Genomic DNA, 19,715 nt, shown 5'->3' on the forward strand with positions numbered 1-19,715 from the left:
GAGGTCACGGCACCCCGCTAAAGTCTCATGGCTGGGCCACTAAGCCTTCTCACAGGGCTGAGGAACAGGTATAAGCCCTGTCGTGGGGCAAGGCAGCAGTCCATAAAGCACAGCACCTTGCATCAGGGCTGAGAAACACAGTACACAAGCCCTGGCCCTGGGGCAGGGTGGGGCGGTAGTCAGTAGGCTCAGCGCCTTGCATCAGGGCTGAGCACCCCAGCTGGTAAGCCGTGGCCTTGGGGCAGGGCGGGGCGGCCATTAATAGCCAATGAGTTCAGCGCCTGGCGCCAGGGCTGAGTATCACAGGGTGGGGCGGTAGCTCTCAAGGCTCAGCTGCCTTTTGGCAGGGTTGAGTCAGAGCAAACAGTATATGAGCCCTGGCCCTTTGGCAGGGTGAGGGAAGCAGTTAAGGAGGCCCAGCTCCCTTTCAGCAGGACTGGGCAGTCGAACAGTCCAGCAGAGAGTGGCAGAGTGACAGGCACACCACCATGGCAGTGTGAGTTGGGAGAGACAAGGAGTTATGTCTCCAGGGGAAGGAGCTGGGGGACACAGGCCTATCCAATCCACTGCGCCCCAGCCTGGGGCCCTAACAGCAGCTCAAACCAGAAGCTGATCAGTGAGGATCCAGGCCAAAACACACCAACAGGGGCTCTGGCAGAGCGTTCCCAGGGCTGCTTCCTGCCTCGTCAGCGTGGGGTCCTCATTCCAGGTCCTCTGGGAGATTGGGTAGGTTCACGTCCTCTGGATACACAGCTGTGGGCAAGTTGGGCCACTCAGGCATGTCCACTTCGTTGGGGTAGTGGCCTGGAGGCAGGACTGTAGCCTCTGGCAGGTCCGAGGCTTCTGGGTAGCTGGTGGCTGGCAGGTTCACAGACTCAGGCTGGTCCTCGTCCTCAGAGCATGGGGCTCACAGTGGGCCAGAGGGCCTCGGTAGATCCGTGTACTTTGAGTAGCAGTCCAGCGTCAGGCCCAGCTGTGGCGCCCAGGGCCAGTCTGGCATGGGCCCTTTGGCTCCTACTTTCAGGAGCCCAGCCAGCAGCCTCTGCACAGCCCAGAGGCTACCATTTTACTGAGGCCTGGGCCCCATCTCTAGCACTTCCTGCTGCAGGTCTTGCTTGCTGTGGAGCAGGGCACAGGTGCTCTGGGCTTGCCCACTAAGGCCTTGGGGAGGCTTCTTCTTCCTCTGAGTCAGGGGGAGGCCATTGTATCTTGCTAAACTGACTCTCAGGAGAACCCTGGAATTCCAGATAAACTCAACAGGAGCTGCAGTTGTTCAGCTTTGTACCCTTACAATCGAGCCTCAGTAGAGACCAGAGCCTATGGGGCCTCTGGATAGGTGGTGCAGGTCTCCTATGAATTCAGGGTATCTAAGCCAAAACAACTTCCAAAAAGACACTCACACTCTCCCCGGAGGACATGCTAAGAGCAATCTTCCCTAAGAGACCTTCTAACAGAGATTTCCATATAAAACAGTTCATCCTACCCCATCTTACCTTTTTACCTGCATCATGTTACCTTCCTTTGGGCAAACAATTTATTTTGCATCGTTATCTTTTTGCAGTATATTAAATATTTATAGTCATAGTGTTCTACAGGTTAGGCTATAATGGTCTTCCTGTTGCTAAATACCATCTGTGGTATATTTAGCATCATTCTCTGAAGTCCAAGGAAAATTAAAACAAAGTTCTAGGGCAGCGGTTCCCAAACTTTTCGGCATCACGCCCCCCTTTGATTTTTGAGAGACCCTCATGCCCCCCCACCTCTTCTTTATCATCATCCAATCCCCCTTTAACAAGAAATTCAATTCGTAATTTAAAATAAACACAAAAACTTGACATTATAATGTTATTTAAAATTAAAAATAAGCACAAAGAGTTTTTCTTGGCCCAAAAATTTAATAAAAATGTAATTTAACATGAGAAACAGCAGAAACAAAATGAATTTAATGTGAAGGATGATGCTGCATTTTCTTCACAAGTTGGGAGATCCTAGGTCTGAAAGATGAAAGTGCACAATGGAAGTAGTTTTTAGCATCCAGTCAATTTCTTTGTTTCATTGTTAGTGTGGCTGAATTTGAAAAGCCTTTTTCACGGTGGTATATTTACAAAAATGGAAGACTAATATGTAGCACTTCTTCAACTTTCAAGTACAATGGGAAATCTTTTATCGAAAATCCCTCCAACCCTGAGTTTTCGAAATTATCTTTTGCACTTGAATCGTATTTTATTTCAGGTGTTTGCTCTTGCAATACTTCTGGCAATGTATTGGCATCAACACTGAATGGATTGGTTACTAATTTATGATAGCAGGCTCAATGGAGCTATGCCGTCCCACCCTGAGCCATACGCCAACCATCGAAGCCTTAGTGGCCCCACCAGCCCCGGGGCACCCTTACCTCATGCTGGACCTTGATCCTTGCTGGGCTGCCATCAGCCCAGTCACGGGCTGCAAAGGCTGGTTCCAACCCCATGCTGGACATGGCCCTGGCCCCATGGGCACCAGCTCTGCCCCAGATGGGCTGCCAGCCTGGCCCCAGAGCTGCAGGCACAGCCTGGGCCCTGCAGAGACCAGCTGCAGCCCTGGCTGAGGTGCTGGACACTGTGCTGGCCCCATCCCAACTTGGAGGCTGACTGTGGACTGGCCAGGCTAACAGCACAGCCCCCACCTTGCAGGTGCCTGGTGCAGCCCCAGCTGGCCAGCTGCCTGAGCCACATGCCAGCCACCAGAGCTGCCCGTGCCAGCCACCCACCTGCCCGAGCCCTGCGCTGCCACAGCCACCCACCTGCCCAAAAGCTGCTGGGGCCAGCCACCCACTCTTCTGCCAGCTGCTGGGGCCAGCCACCCGCCCACCAGCTGCCCAAGCCACTCACCCAAGCTGCAGGTCAGCCGCCCGAGCCCCAGGCTGCCGGCGCCAGCTGCCTGCCTGCCAGCCCAAGCCAGCTGAGTCAGGGTCAGCTGCCTGAGTTCTGCTTTGCTAGGGCCAGTAGCCCAAGCCCCGCGAGCAGCCTGCCCAAGACCCTCCCCTCCCCCAAAGCCAGGCACCACCAGGCTCCCCCAGCCCCAAATCTAACTCCATCCTCCTCCCCGCCCCACCCCGCCCCAATCCACACTCCTTTGCAGGAGGCAGCTAGCTCCGCATGGGTCTTCAACAGCTGCCTGCTTTTTATAGCAGCAGCGCTGGATCACTCACATAAAATGGCAGGGGCTGAGAGCTGGAAGCAAAGGCCGGCTCTTTCTTGGAGTGGGGAGGATGACGGGGGGGGGCTGGGTCACCTCGCACCTCCCCCCAGAATTTCTTCATGACCCCGGGGGGGAACACATCACCCAGTTTGGGAAACCATGTTCTAGAGAGAGATAATCATCTCACATATAACAAGTGGCTGTTTAATGCACTATGGCTTAGAGCCATGAAAATGGTGTAAATGCTGCAGGCATATTTGTCAAACCACTACACCGGACATTACACCCCTTTGTTTCCTAAACATGTTTTGATTATGCATGTCCAACATACTTCACATTTCAGAAATAGCCATGTTTGTTTCTGCAAAAACAACCAGGAGTCTGCTGGCACCTTAAGGACTGACAACTGGATGATGGCATAAGCTTTCATGAGTTGCAACTCTCTTCAGATCTGGGCTCCTTATTTTAGGAAGAATATTTTGGGATTTGAAATCAGAGCAAACATGCAGTTTAGACTTTTGATCTGCTTTTCTTTTCTAAGGTCAGATGAGTTAGACAATTTTTTATTCGACCAACTTCCATTGGTGAAATAGGCAAGCTTGCAAGCTTACACAGAGCTCTTTTTCTGGTCCTCCTTTTCAAAGGCCTGTGTGGTCTTTTCCCGATTGCTATTAGGTCTGTGGTATTACCTCTGCTTTAGAAGATGTTTCCACTTCTGCAGAGTCTCATATACAAACATTTTAAAAATACAGGTTGAACCTTTCTCTTCTGGCACCTTCGGACCTGACTGACTGGTGCTGAACAAGAGAATTTGCTGGACACAGGAAGTCAATATTATCTAGCATTGTTGCCAATATTACCATGGCTTACTGGGCTCTTGGAAGACATTTTGGAGTAAAGTACAGCTAAATAACTTCTCAGAACACTGAGGGCCAGGACTAGTGGCTGTACAGAAACTTCATGGGACCATGGGAAACTTGGCTACACCACAATAAGTGGTTGTCCAGCTAACTAAAATGATGCCAGATTCCAGATTTTGCCAGACCAGAGAGGCTCAACTTGTACTATTTACCAAGGCTCCAATGTAGGGAGAAGTTCTTCTGATTTTCTAACATGTTTCCTGTCAGGAAATTGTTTTGCTGTTTCCAATACAAGGAGATGACTTGACTGTTCTTGCTTTATATTCACTGTTCTCTGTCAGCATTTTCAGCATTTTTTAATCGTTTCCTCTTCACAATGAACGTGCACATTGTTTCTATAATTTAAAAAGTACTTCAAGAGGAACAATGAACTCTTTTGATTTCTGCCGTCAATTACATTAAGTGATGATCTGTCTATTGAGCAGTCTTGTACTGTTATCCATCACTGCAGCACATGAACTCAGGTTAGCTGCTCTGGGATGAGAGATTGATCTGCCTCCTCCAGGAGACATGTGGATCAGCGTGAAGTAAATGTTGGTGCATGGGATGGAAGAGGTCCTGATCAGACACTCACTGGTACCACACGGGATGGTCAGAGACCCTGTGTTGTTGACTCTGGTGCTGGCCCTGGGACAATCCATTGAGTGCAGTATTGGTGAGGGCAATGCCAATGCTGGTTGATTCCACACTGGTGACATTTGAGGCAGTGACAGACCGTCTCTGTCTTTCTGTTCTGATCTTGCCTTTGGTCCCTGACTTTTCCAGGGCGCACCATGTTTTATAGTCTCAATGGATGGCAATCACAAACATGGGGCAGACCCAGAGTGCCAGTACTCTGCAGCCTCTGATTGGCCAAACACCCTCTTTAACGTCAAGGGTTATCCTGGGGAGCTACCTGGGTGATCATACTGACTGCAATCTGCTGCAACACCAGACTTAGTGTAGTCTCCAGGCTTTGACTCCAGCCTGACGCTGACTCTGATTCCAGCCTGGTACTACTTCTGATATCCAAACCCAGATGGACTCTGGCTTTTGCATTTCTCCAACTGCTGCTTGGCAACTAACATCCTGGTGGGCAGCCCTCAGCCCAGCTGTAAATATTAGGCAAGACCGCCTGCTCCTCCTGTTTCTCACACTTCAGGATCAACACTAGTGCCAGTACTAGAAGCAGCAAAGATGTGCTCAGTGCCACCAGTACCATTTCCATCACTGGCAACAGCTCCCTCGTCATTCTGGGCTCTGGACAAATCAGAACATTTGGTCACGTTCTCAGAACTAGTTCCACCTTTATTTCCTGAAGCTTGGAACTCTTTGGCCTCCAGGTTTGGATCTTCCTCATCTCATTCTCCATCTCCTGACCTGCACTGGGGCCATTCATGAAGTGCTGTGGGTACCAGGATCCACATGTGTCTCACGGGTCATGATGGGAGCCTCTGGCTTGGCACCTACCACTCACCAATGCTCTGTCAATGCCAGTGGACTGCATGGAATACTCCTCGGTTGTGGAGATTCTGCTCCTCATCTCACTCCCTAAGCCCCAGATCTCCGGGCAGGTCCATGGTAGTGACCGTTGATCTGCTACAGGCCCAGACACTGGGGAGCCTTCCTCTTGTGCTACTTCCAGAGTCATCCTGTCCAAGACAATCAGTCCAGGAGCAGAGATCCAGCTCTGGCACAATTAACTGCTTCACATCCATTCCCAGATGATTCCATGTTGCCTATCTCTTCCTCCACTTAGGTTCTGCATGATTTTAAGGTGTACCAGGATTTTTATGGGATGTGGCTGTTCCCCTGGTTATCCAAACAGTGTTTCTAGAGCAGAACACCTGCAAATTACTGGATATCCTGCAGTCATCTTCCTCAGGAGAATCACCTTCCCTATTAAAGATGATGTCATGTCCTGGCTCTTGAACTCAAGCTTGGGAGTCTCCATACAGCTGCCACATCATGGCATTCACTCAACGGCTACTGAAATCTGGTGGGCTGAGAAGCTACTTTGGCTGTAGCCCCAGACAAGCCACCACCCACCGGAGTTGTGACTGGAGGATTACCTGCTTCAAACGGTTTGGTCCAGCTGCACTAGTTGAGCCAGGAGGAGGAACCGGAAGTTTGTGCTTTCTGGTTCTGCCTGCATTGGACCCTGCTTCTGCTCGCCTGTTGTGCCCTGTTCCCGCCCTGCTATTTTCATGGCTTGTTCTTTACCCCCACCTTTTGTGCCTGTTTCCACCATGCTGCCACTCAGTGCTTGATTCTTGCCTCTCCTCCTGCCCTTATGTCTCACCGCCCATCTCCAATCCTGAGCTACTAGACTTGTCTCCACCCACTGGCTTCTGACTTTTGACCATGTCTCTGGTTTGACCCCAGGTGGCTCTGGTAACTGGCAGTTGACTCTGGTGCTAACCCTTTGCTCCATCTCCTAACCTGAATGTCTGTGCTGCCCACTTGGCCTGACTTCTTCTGCTCTGACTACTTGGCCAGACTGCCTGTATCTCAGTCTCTGATGGCTATACTCCTTGAGCTTTCTAAGGTCATCGGAAACATGCTGGTTTCAGTACTATTGGCAGCAAAGTGCACAGAGAAATGCTACTTCATCCCAGTGCAGGGATTTGAGGGCTTTTACTTCCATCCAGCCTCAGATTCCGTGGCTGTAACCTCAGTGAACAACTGAGCCTCGCAGGGCAGGTTTAAGTCTATTACCAAGGATAAGGATGCTGAATGAATGGACCTGATGGGTAGGAAGATTTCTGCCCTTTGGTCTGGACCATGCTTCACCTTGCTCCACCTCATATGAAGATTGTATGTCCGTGTCAGGTGGTCTCTACACAGACGAGCTTTAAATGGAGAGAGCTTTGGCTACGCTCCTTCAGCAGGTGTGAGTGCCGCCTTGGTGTGAAGGAACCGAGGGGTTCGTTCGACTTGGCACAACCTCTCATCGCCAGGGAAGGGGATATGGCAAGAGGCATGAACACCACCCTGCTATGGGTACTGCATATCCTCCAGCTCTGGCATGCTGGGTGTGCACACACCCAAATGGAACACACATGCTTATTGCATCTTCAAGAATCACAGTAATGTAAATAACTGTATCTTCCTAGCCTTCATTAAGGGCACATTGTACTTGACTCATCTACTGAGCATTTTCCTTCATTGTGCATCTACTAGACATCAGAGAGGCAGTGCTGAAATTCTGTGATCTCTCGGAGAACTATTTCACCTTTCCTTGAGTTACACCCAAGGCTAATATCATTTTGTTAAAGTGCTACAAGACTGATTTTTGTTTTGCCCAAACTAAGTTTAATTTTCTATCTTTTTCTTTGGTGCCAACAGAACATAAAAACTCCAGAGATGTATTCTTCTCTCAATTTAGTGTACTACAGGATGCCTCTGTATTAGTAATTACCTTTAGCTTTAATCTTCCATATCTGTTTTTCCATAGCTGATTCTTGACTGGATTAGCTTTTAATTCTCTGCTGAAGTTAAGTGACTCTTATATGACTCTTTACTCAGCTTGTCGTCAAGGTGCACATGAACGATAACAGTACGAAGTCTCTGATGGTGGATGAACGGCAGGTGGCATGGGATGTTCTAGACAACCTCTTTGAGAAAACCCACTGTGATTGCAAGGTGGACTGGTGTCTGTATGAAATATACCCAGAACTACAAATTGGTAAGTTTCATAGGGCAGCGAACCCAACTGGGCTTATCCTATGTGCATTCTGTAGTACTGATAGTTATGAAAAGTGAGACAATACAGCTAGGTTTTCTTTGCCCCTGTATCCATGTATGGGCTTTCTCTGTCTCTCTTTTGGAGGTATCACTGCTGAAGCAGTTGGTCTGAATTGTAGGGATGTGAGCCTTGCCAGACATGAGGCTGATGCGTAAAGTACCAGTCCACCCAGTAGATGAAACTGTGTGGTATGGTGATGTACTGAGCCCCTTTCACTCGGGGAGAATGTCTCCCACACCTCAGTGCAGCAGACCATGCAGACTCCCGGTGAGTGGCCATGATCCAGAAAATGATCCAGATGAATAATTTTACAAAAATACCCAATATAAGTTTTAGAAGCGAGACTACAGAGTTAAAGTGCTGTTGGCCAGCGTGAGCTTGCTTGGGCCACCTAGCACTGTAATGAAGCAAATGTTTCTGAGCCGCAAGTCAGTCATTTCTGATATGCTTCACCTTTGGCTGCTCCTCTAATACAGGTCACTTACTCTTTAGTGCTGCTTTTCTTCACTAAGGCTGCCACTTAGCTTCTGGTGCCCCGTGGCCCAAAGGGTAATGTGCCTTCTATGGCTGGCCTCAGAGCCCATAGAAACAACCAGGCAAAAACTCACGTGCTGTTTGGTACAGTTTGATCTATGTGGTTTCAGAGAGGCCTCAAGGCTGAGTAGGATGGAAGGTTCTCACCCTCTGGACTGTCACAAATATCTGTCTCTGGGCCATGGTTGAAATGTCTTGATGAAGAAAGGAATGTTGCCGTGACCTTCTTCCTTGTGTCACAGCAGCCTAGAGAAATTGCAAACTGAGAATGGCCCTTAGAATGGCAAATGTATAAATTTACCTAGCCATAATATTTGTATTAAGAAAGTTAGCATCATGCACTGAAATAGTCACAGGAATAATTATCCTGCTCCACTATCAATCAGATGTGGTGAACAGTTAGAAGAACGTGTGGGTACCTGTGAACATGGGGATATTTATCTAGTGGTGGGAATGGCAGATACAGTAATTGCCTATCCACTCTTTCCACCCCATTAAGATGATACATGAAGCAATATTGCCACCTTCTCCTGTACCTGCTTATCTTCTCAAAAGAGAGACTGAAAATGGCACAAGAAATGTCACAGACATCACTTTGAATAATTTTGGAGTGTTTCCTTGCTGTGGAGAGCTGATCTGTCTCAGCTGGTCTAACCTAGATAGAAATCGCTGAACACTGGATAATAGCATAGGGCCAGCTTCTTTCCTGAACCTGTGTGACCTGAGGTTACATGTATGTCTGTATGATCAGGAATGCCATCTTGAATCCCCTGCCTTACAGCCAGAGGCAAAAAATACTGGGGACAACCCAGGGGAAAGACTGGGGTTAGAGTGAGACATTTTAAAGAAATAAAAATTATTTGCTTTATAATAGCATTCAGAAGTTCCAGCTGCATTCAGAGCCCCATCATGTTGGCATTATACTAATGTCCCTGTTTTTAAGATATGATCATTTAAGTAGAAGTACAGAAACTGGGGAAGAAATGACTTCCCCATGGTCACTCAGCTGGTGAGTGGCGCAACCAAGAATAGTGCTGAAGTCTCCTGAATCTCACTGCATTGCTGTATCTTCCAGACCAAGTGTGCTAGATATAAAGCTTATTCATGTGTAGAAGGGTATTTCAGTTTGGGTGGAGCAGTAGATGTCTGTTTCCACTGGTGTGACATATACCATAGGAGAAAGAGATTTCAAAAATTCTCTTCAAATGTTTTAAAATGAAATTTGCTATTTATCCTAGTTTGATCAACATATACATTTGCTTACGGGATTAAAATAGTACAATTAACATTCGTATTAAGCAGACTTTCTGGAGTACAACAGACTTATCAGAAAATGATACTTCGTTGAACCCAAAATGTTTCACAGAAACATCTTTGGATTGGTAAATTCACAGTGAACCAGGCAGGTTCCTTTTTGGAATATCTGCGGATTAGTGAGCAGATATTCCAAAAAAAGTCCAAGCTATTTCTGTAGCAGAACATTTTTGGAGAGCATTACACGTGCTTTTATCATGCAAGACTGTATGTAAATCAAGTGATCAACTCTTTAAGATAAATTGCATGATGAAAAATTTTATGCTGCTTTTCTGGAACTTTAATGTGGAACAACCTTGGGCTATATTTGCAACAGAGCAATTTAACCACATAATGCATTTGTACCCTGGTTTAGACTTGATTGTATTCCTCTGTGATATTTCTGTGGCTGGGATTACAGCTAGAGCCACTGTTTTTAAAGTTATTTCCAAGTTACGTTGATATTTTTTAGGGCACAATTTAACTTTCTGTTCCTTATCGGTATTTATGCCGTGGTATACATGTTCAGTGCAGAGTATTACAGTGCTTTCTGTTGCTGAGGAATGACTGTGTACATTCAGAAATGCTCCCCAGCTGATCCTCAGTAATATCCTAAAGCACAAGGCTGTTAAATCATCAGAACTGAGTGCTTGTGGACTATATTGTACCCTTCTCCTTGAGAGAGAGATGGGTGTGAAAAGGGTATGACACACTGGAAAAGGCCATCAGAATGTTCTTGCTCACCTCCCACAGTATGCAGTCCATGATGTCTGAAGAATGTGGTTGCCAGTGGCTATTGAAATTAGAGCAAGAGTGTTCCTGGGGAACCTGCAGAGGTGTGCTGCATGCCTGCTTAGCTGCTCAGGGTCAAGGGTACCGCTGTGCTTCCATTTCCTTGCAGTGCCAGTTCAGAGGTGTAGAAAGACAAAGTCAGCAACCAGTACTCTGGAAACAAGGAAAAAAGGCTTGTTCAGGGCATGACAAGTTCCTTTGGAAACTTTGCGGGTGTAGATCTACTGTCAGTTCCACAGCTTACTTGATGCCCCTTATAAAACACTTTATATATAATTACCGCCCCAACCTGGCTAGCTGTGGGCTCTGACATGTGTTGTATCTTACATAAGGAGCTAGCACCAAGCGGAAGCCAGAGCTATATACTATAACGTTATCTTTCCCTTTCATACCTTGCTATTTTCGTGAGGTACAGCTCCCTTCTCTGCACTGGAAGGGACACCAGGACTTGGATTTCTGAAAGAACATCAGTGTGGTTACATTCAGAGACAGGACAGTCTGCTTCCTCTGGAGTGTGTTTATCTTACTCTGACTTTTCTTCTCTCTCCAGAAAGGTTTTTTGAAGACCATGAAAATGTTATCGAAGTCTTATCAGACTGGACCCGGGACAGTGAAAATAAGGTCCTGTTTTTGGAAAAAAATGAAAAATATGCCGTGTTCAAAAATCCCCAGGTAAGGTAACATTATATTGGCAATGAACTCAGAAATGGTGTGGGTTACTTTACACAGTGCATGCTAGAGGTTTTATTGGCTTTAGGTCTGCCAGCTCCACAGGAGAAAACAAAAATCGGTGGTTTCAGTAACAAAGGAAAAACACACATGAACCAGAGCTTTTCCCCTGTGGTATATTTATAGCATTTTCTACACGGCATAAATGAAAGCTGTATGCCCCTGCTCATGTAGCTCCAATGGGGGTGGGGGGCAAAGGTGAAAGCTTGTTACCAGGTTTACCTGTTACTTTGGGGTATGCTCATTTATTAGGATTACTCTTTGGGGGTGAGAGTGTTGATAATTTGATCAGTGTGCTGCTTGCGCTACTTGTGTTCTCATATGGAGCTCTACTACTCCCTTCTGCCAGTTTCCTCCCAATGGAACTGTCCTGCAGGATTGAGGTTCAATGAAAATCAGATGAAAAACTCTCTCTCTCTCTCTCTCTCTGTCTGGCACTCCTCCGCTGACTCCTGATGTGTCCATGGATTCAGCAGGCTGGGTTGCACAGCACTGCCAAATTATGACCCTCATGTGCCCTTGGACTCAGTTGTCTGGGTTAAACTGCACTGTAAGCTTCCCTCCTTGACACCCCCTGGGTTCAGCAGGTCCCTATTCCCACTTTCACACAACAACCATTCTGCTAGTCACCTACTTGATGAGCAAACCCCACAGGATTTTTGGGCGCTACAGGGATCTTTAGCTTAGGTATGAGAAGCGTTGTTGCAGAGTGAATGGGGAAGCCAAAAACAACATCCCTGAAAAGGAGAGGAACAGCAGAGAGAGAAGCAACCAGCTGAACTATGAAAGTTATTTATTTCCAGGGGGTAGCTGTAGAAGGTATCCTGAATGTATGGACACCTGTGTCTGTCCCAGGAATGATCTAGGAGGGGATAAACTAGAACAGAGATGCTAAAGCTAAAGATAAAATTAAGAGGTGGTAGAAGAATTCCAAATAAGCTAATAACCTAGTAGGAATCCATGCATGAATATCTATGACCCAAGTAGGTGGTTTCTGACTGTGGCAGGCAAGAGTCCACTTAAGGGACACTGAACTTCAGATTTAGTCCATCAAAGTTTAATAGTTACAGTCAGACACTACACCTGTCCCTCTGCTAATGTCTATGGTTTTACAATCCAATTTCTAATTTTTTTAATTTTCTTTTTCTCTCGTCTGCTGCCATGTGAAAGACCCACTCACAAAATACTGAAATTGTTGTACCAGTAGCTTATTTTAAAAGGAACTTTTTCAGTTGCTTATAACATTTGCTGTGTCTTAGTCTGGTCCTCTCAAAAAGTTTTGGAAAGTTAAACCAAAAGCAATTCAGCTGTTTGCAAGTGAATAAGGTTTCAAGTGTTAAAAGGCAGAAAACAAAAGCCACATCGGTTATTGTTGCAGTCTTTTTGAACAGCTGGCATTGCATCTAGTGAATTTCTGATCTGGACGGAGGGGGTCTCCTCACTCCCGTGGCCTTGCATTTGCATGGCTGTAAGAGCGAAAGGCCATTTGTCAGTTCACGTGCAGGTTTGTGTACAACTGGTAGAAACATGGACCTTTTGGAACCTTCCCTCACTCACACCGTGTTTGGGACTGTACAGGTTGGTGTGTCCGTGCTTCACTGAGTGGGAACCTTGTGCAGAGCACAGCATTCTCCATGACAAAATTTATTTCTTTTATCTTTTTTTGGTGGGAGGTGGGGCTGCACTCTTACATCAAAAATAGCTGTTAACAGGCCTGCTGACTGGGTGGGGTGGGGGGAACAACAGAGGGCCCAGTGATTCTAAAGGGCCTGGAGCTCTGGCTGCAGTAGTAGTGGCAGCAGTAGCAGCCGGAGCTCCAGGCCCTATGGAATTGCTGGCAGTGCACCTGACAGCACGCTCCAGACTCCTGCACCATGCGCACCTCCTGGCTCTGGGGAGTGGGGAAGGCAGCAGCGTGCTCCAGAGTTCCACCCATTCTGCCCTAGGCCCCACCTCTTTTTGGAGCATGGAGCTGGGGGCTCCCCTCACATTGCCCAGGGTCTCAGCAATCCTGTTGGCTGCCCTGTTATTACATAGAATAATAGAATCACCGAGCTGGAAGGGACCTCAAGAGGTCATCAAGTCGAGCCCCCTGCCCCAAGCAGGATCAAGTCCAGCTAAGTCATCCCAGCCATGACTATGTCAAACTGGGACTTAAAAACTTCTAGGGATGGAGATTCCACCACCTCCCTAGGCAACGCATTCCAGTGCTTCACCACCCGCCTGGTGAAGTAGGCTTCAAAAAGCAGAACCTGAAAGTTGGGGGGGACCCAAAGTTAATGTTACCTGCATAACTTAACTGTGCCCCCTTACATGTGGGCAGTACGGTGCAGTCTGCAATGACGACAACATTCCTTTGTTTTTTAAAAAAGGAAACTGAGGCAGTGATCCAGAGACTCCTTGCCTTGTTCAGGTGACAGTTTGGATGACGGTGTTAATGAGCTAGAGGGCCATTCATTGAACATAGAAGACAAAGATCAATATTGAGCCTGCCTCAGCTACTGCGTCCCATCCTTTCTGTGCACTGGCAGCCGCAGGGATCCTCTGGAAATGTTGTATGTAATCGGCAACTGTGCACCTGCACAAGGGACCTGAATGAAAGTCATTCAGGCAATTTTAACAATGGCATTTCCTGACTTTGGGAGTTTCACTTTGCAACTGTAACACTCAGGAGCTGGTACTCAGCCAGCTCCCTACCCACAGCCAATCCCATGGCTGGGGCTGCTGAAGTACTGGTACTCAGTACTGGCAAGCACCAGCACAAAAAAAGCACTTGTGTTGTAAAAGAATTTCACTCTATATAAAGTTGTGTTTTTGTGGTGGGTGAGCAGTGGATGAAAGGCCCTCTGGAAAGATTATTGCTTGTACCAAAATCTATGTACAAGTAGCAAGACCTGACACACAGGCTTGAGGGAGCCAGGGAGATCATTTCTGCAATGTTCAAAGATCAGTCTGTTCACATAACACTGCCATTTCTTTCAGAGCTGAAGCTCAGGGTGTGTGTATGCTAGAGAGACGATGATAGTAGTGCAGTTCCCTCCTACCACTGCCCCAGCACCACCAGACAATTCACCATATCCATGTGCAGGCATGTTCTGCAAAGTCCCTGTGATGCTGAAGACTATAAATCACGCTGTGAACCTAAACTTCTGAGAACTCCCCATGTGTAGGAGGAGTTTCCTGCTGGTGGGAAGAATGCAGAGCGCCTGTAGCCACTACCTCTGCTAAACTCTGTCCCTGCACTGCCCAGCAGAGGGAGGTGACATGATACAGTGACACTCTGCCACTCCCCATTTTCCACTGACATAATCCCCCTTAGGGATGTCACACTAATGGCACATGTTATTTCTTTCTCTCCCTGCAGCATCAGATAGCTCTGAAGCCAGACACAGCAGAATCAGGGAGCCAAGTGGGGGCTGTGTTCTTGAGTTTTCTGTGGGCACCGTGGAGAATCTAGCATAGAAAGTCAGGTCCAAGAATCTGATCACCGCACTCCCTTTCAGAAGCAAAGATCCTTAAGCAAGCAAGCAGCCATTGAAATGCAAGTGCACATACATGATTTGTTTGCTTCAAATGCTACTTTTAAAGTTGCTCTTGTGTTGCCTCAGTTCTCTACCACAGACAGGCATGTTCTCCTTTGCAAACATGAGAAATATTCCTGCTTGGGAAATGCGTGTATATGGAGAGAGCTCTCCAGCAAGTCCAGATGGCGTTCATATTCATGGCCTGATGCTCCCAACCCTGACACACTTCTCCCCACAGTCTTTGCAGAAGGGGAGCAATTGCCTTTTAATAAGGCCTTTGACTATTGGAGTTGGAATGACCTCTTGGGCTACATCTACACTGACTAGGGAAGATTGACCACGTGGGTTCAACCTTCTGGGACACTGTTTTGCAAATGCATGAAACAGCCTGTTCCTGGGTCAACATTGACCCCGGAGCTCCTCACGAATGCGAGGATTAAGGAAGGTTGACAGGAGGAGCACTACTGTCAACCTTCTGCTGTGAAGACAGCCACGGAAGTCGATGGCTGCGAAGTTGATTTTAGGTATACAACAGGCGTACCAAAAATCCTATAGCAGCCTTCGACCTTCCAGGTAAGTGTAGATGTAGCCATTGTGGACACATTGGGTCCTCTAGCATATGGTGAATGGTACTTTGATCAACAGTAGGACCACACAACAATAGAGAGGTAGCAAGTACAGTTCATAGTCTCCTCCCCTGGGCCTAATCCACTGAAGGATAGTAAAAGTCAGATACTGTGAGATTTCTGGAGAAGAGGGGACATACAAAAGGTGAACGATAATAAACAAATTGCATGTTGGCAAGGGAAAGATGAAATGATATTTCTGTATGATATAGGGTTAGGTGGCAAAACCCTCGTTCGTTGACAAAAAGCAGCTTTATTCATGATGCCATGTGGTAGTCATTACTGACATTCTCTCTCTACCACTGTCTGTGGGCACAGGGTGGTCTGCTTTTTCCTAAATGAAAGCCAGATGCTTTAATGTAAATCAGTCACAGTTGGAAGGCCTCTGTGTTATCTTTAAGGCCATCAGCAGTCATACAGAATCTGTGCATCGGTAGCTAGAACAGGGCCAGACTGAGACATTCCAGAGCCCTAACCACACATTGTGGCTTCCTCTGGCCCCTTCCCTGCTGTGCTGATAGTGGCAAAAGTCCCCACCCTGACGCCTGCCCCCAGAGTCTTTTGCTGGATTACTGAGGTTCTCCTATGGCTCCATGTTGGTCCAGAGAAGGAGGAAGCTTCAGCTTGACCAACACTCCAACTTTGTGTGGGATACAGTCCTTGCCACCTGAGGGGGTGACAGGAACCTCACCTAGCCAAGCAAAGCATAATGGACTTATTTTACTATATCTCCTGCATGCGTTTCAAAGTTTACCCATTTGTTTGCTGGGCTCTTGCCAGCACTGGTGCAGCAGAGCCATGATAGCATGGCAGCACCGATTTCTTCGCTCAGAGCAAGAGGTTTCAGATTAGCATCTGCACTGAGATGAATGTGGTACTTCACCTCAGCAGAGCACTTGATTCGAGCTGTCTGCAGACTCAGGTTACATCACTGCACCAACTGTGTTCAGGACCAGGCTTTCTTCTCCATTAAGGGGGCTAGAAAAACATACGTTTCCAAATGAAAGTTGAGATTCCATTGGAATTATGGGACTCCAGCAGCTGTGGCCCCAGACACAATTTTTTACTGCAACTTAGCAGTTGGGGTTTGGGCAGCTACTGGCCAATCTAGTTGTTAATACTGCTGGGAATCCCGAGTCTGAGCTCCACTTTATTTGTGTCAGAAAATAGTTCAGTTCAAGTGTCTTTCATGAAGCTGAGAATTGCTGTGCCCATGGCAAGAGTAAAGGGATGCGAGAGGCTGATGGTACTTTTAGGCTTGCCTGTTTAACATTGTTCATTTGTAAGGCCACTTTTTTTAAAGGAGTGTTGCTTCGGGCTGTCCCTGAATAAACAAGCCATCTTGCACAAGCCACTGCACAGGAAGGAAATGTGGTTAACACTGTCAAGCTGGGTTCCTCAATTGCTCTCTGGCAGCCAGGTGGCAGATGTCTCCAATTAGCTGCTTGCAGGTGGATGTGGTGTTTGGTTACATTAGCTGCGTCTACACGTGCCGGCTACTCCGAAGTAGCTGCGCCAACTTCGAAATAGCGCTGCCACATCTACACATGGCCAGTGCTATTTCGAAGTTGACATCGACGTAAGATGGTGAGACATCGAAGTCGCTATCCCCATCAGGAGATTGGAATAGCGCCCTACTTCGACGTTGAATGTTGAAGTAGGGCACATGTAGCCGATCCGCATCCCGCAACATCGAAAGAGCGGGGTCCGCCATGGTGGCCATCAGCTGAGGGGTTGAGAGACTCTCTCTCCAGCCCCTGAGCTCTATGGTCGCTGCGTGCAGCGGCCCCTTAAAGCTCCCCGCCCCCTGCGTTCCTGTGCAGGAAGCTGAGAGCATGTGCAGGCGGCAGCACTGACACGCGGCCAGCCTGCACGCCTCCCTGCAGCCCCAAGCCACCACCGCCGCTGCGATGGCCGCCCGCCAACCCCCAAGCGCCCCCAGGGCACCCCCGCCAAGGGGAGCCACAGCTCCCAGGCAGCCAGCCAGCCTGGGAAAAGGCAGCGGGGCCCCTCCTGGACGGAGGCCAAGATCCGGGACCTGCTGGGGCTCTGGGGCGAGGAGGAGGTGCTCCAGGTAATGGGGAGCAAGAGGCGGAACGTGGATGCGTTCACTCGGCTGGCCAAGGGCCTGGCCGCCCAGGGTCACGCTGCCCGCACTCCTGACCACGTCAGGAGTAAGGTTAAGGAGCTGCGGCAGGGTTACGCCCGGGCCCGGGATGCGGCCAGCCGATCTGGGGCCGCCCCCGCCACTTGCCCCTTTTACAGGGAGCTCAGGTCCATCCTGGGCCCCCGGTACACCTCCTCCCCGCTGGCCACTCTTGACACCTCGGCCGACGAGCCCCAGCAGGCCCCGGAGGCAGAGTCTGCCCCGGAGGCAAGCCCCGCACCCCAGGGCCCCCCCCAGGAGCCCACCCCTGGGATGCTGGAGGAGGAGGAGGAGGGGGAATCCTCCTCCAGCGATGGGGGGCTCCACATCGCCATGCCATCCTGGAGCTCCAGCAGGGCGTCCGTCCAGAGGGTGTCCCCTGACCGTGGGAGCAGACCGTCAGGTATGTACCCCCGCTGGTGCACACCCCCGGGGTTAAGGGGCGGGGACAAGAGACATGACCAGGGCCCTCCACATGCCCAGATGACCATGGCCCCAAGGACAGCAGTGGCATGTCCCTCAGAAGAGTGCATCAGCCCCTGACCCCCAGCAGGACAGCGCCATGCCCCATCCCTGGGGATGGGGGGAGCGGAACCTAGGGTCCCCCGGGGGGAGGGGGTGGGACACCCATCAGCAGCAGCAGCATCTCCCGGGGATGGGGATGGGAAACCAGCAGCAGAGGGGTGGGGGGACAAGGGCCACAGCTCGGGGCCCACACTAACGGCTGTCTCCACTCTTCTCCCCCCCGTGTTCTGTAGCTGCACCATCGGAGGGCCCGGAGAGCGCCGGCGAGGTCTCCATGGTCCCGGAGAGCCCACCGGGGCCATCGCTGCAGGCGAGCCCCTCGGCGGAGCACCGACCAGCCCCAGGATGGGGCCGACGGCAGAGCCACCACCCGAGGACGGCAACGGACCCCCAGCTGCTCGCTACCCTCCGGCGTCAGCTGGAGGTGTCGGAGCGGCACCTGTGGATGGAGGAGCGGCGGCTGGAGCTCCAGGAGCGAGCGCTGGCCTGGCGCCAGGAGGCATGGGGGGCCTTCATGCGCACATTCGAGCGCATAGCAGAATACCTGGCCCCCCATGCCACGCCGCCCACCACTCTGCCCGCCCTGCCAGCCGCTCCACCCGCCACTCCAACCGCCGCTCCGACGGCCATCCCACCACCATCCGCCACCCTGGGGCCTTCCGCTGAGGGGGACCTGGGGTCTGCTGACACCTGCCAGCCATACCTGCCAGTTTGCCCGGCCCCCTCCCAGCTTCAGCCAGGGCTCAGACTGAGGTGAGGGTCACGCCCTCAAACCCTGGGCGCCGGACAGTAGAGGAGTGTGGGGCCCAGGACGTGGCCCCCCCCACCCCCTTTGTACATATCCCCCATCATATTTTTGTGTATATAGTTTGTGTTAGACCCCTGTTCTTTTATGGTACCTGCCCCCCCATGTAAATAGTTTCCCCCTTTTGTTCTTATATATATATATTGTCAGTATTAATATAAGAGAATTCACTGTTTTTTGGTATCAAAAACAACAGGTCCATTTTTATTTGCAAGAAAAGTGGGGGGATGTGTGCTCTTGGGTGCTCTGTGGTGTGGGTGTGGGGGCAGGGAGTGTTGTGGAGGATGTGGGGTGCAGTGGGGGGCCTGCCAGTGTTCACCCCACGGCCTGGTCGAAAAATGGGCCCGCAGGGCCTCCCGGACCCGGATCCCCTCAGGGTCCACCTGGCGACTGGGGGCAGCGGGTGGCTGCACGTCAGCCCTGCCAGCCTCCACAGCCCAGCCCTGGAAGAATGCCTCCCCCTTGCTCTCGACCAGGTTGTGGAGTGCGCTGCATGCGCCCACAACCTGAGGGATGTTGGTGGGGCCTGCATCCAATCGGGTGAGGAGACACCTCCAGCGCCCTTTGAGGCAGCCGAAAGTGCGCTCAACCACCTGCTGCGCATGGTTCAAGCGCGTGTTGAAGCGCTCCTGGCTGGCTGAGAGATGGCCCGTGTAAGGGTGCATGAACCAGGGCCGGAGGGGGTACGCCACGTCTGCGACAACGCAGAAGGGCATGGTGGTGTCCCCCACAGGGATCTCCCACTGGGGGATGTAGGTCCCCGCCTCCAGATGGCGGCACAGGCCCGAATTCCTGAACACCCGGGCATCGTGGGTGCTGCCAGGCCACCCAACGTAAATGTCCAGGAAGCGGCCCCGGCTGTCCACCAAGGCCTGGAGGACCACCGAATGGTAGCCCTTCCTGTTCAGGAAACG

General features: G+C 49.9%; 1 protein-coding gene across 2 annotated transcripts in view; it reads left to right on the top strand.

Moving 5' to 3' along the window:
• The window catches only part of APBB1IP (amyloid beta precursor protein binding family B member 1 interacting protein), a 107,782-nt gene that overhangs the window by 54,580 nt on the left and 33,487 nt on the right, over positions 1–19,715 (top strand). For both annotated transcript variants that reach the window (XM_074984891.1, XM_074984892.1), the window contains exons 6-7: positions 7,608–7,767; positions 10,997–11,118. In XM_074984891.1, the coding sequence (XP_074840992.1) occupies positions 7,608–7,767; positions 10,997–11,118 (282 nt within the window). The remainder of the gene's footprint in view (positions 1–7,607; positions 7,768–10,996; positions 11,119–19,715) is intronic.

This window comes from Carettochelys insculpta, chromosome 2 (assembly GCF_033958435.1).
Source record: "Carettochelys insculpta isolate YL-2023 chromosome 2, ASM3395843v1, whole genome shotgun sequence".
Classification (NCBI taxonomy): Eukaryota; Metazoa; Chordata; order Testudines; family Carettochelyidae; genus Carettochelys; species Carettochelys insculpta.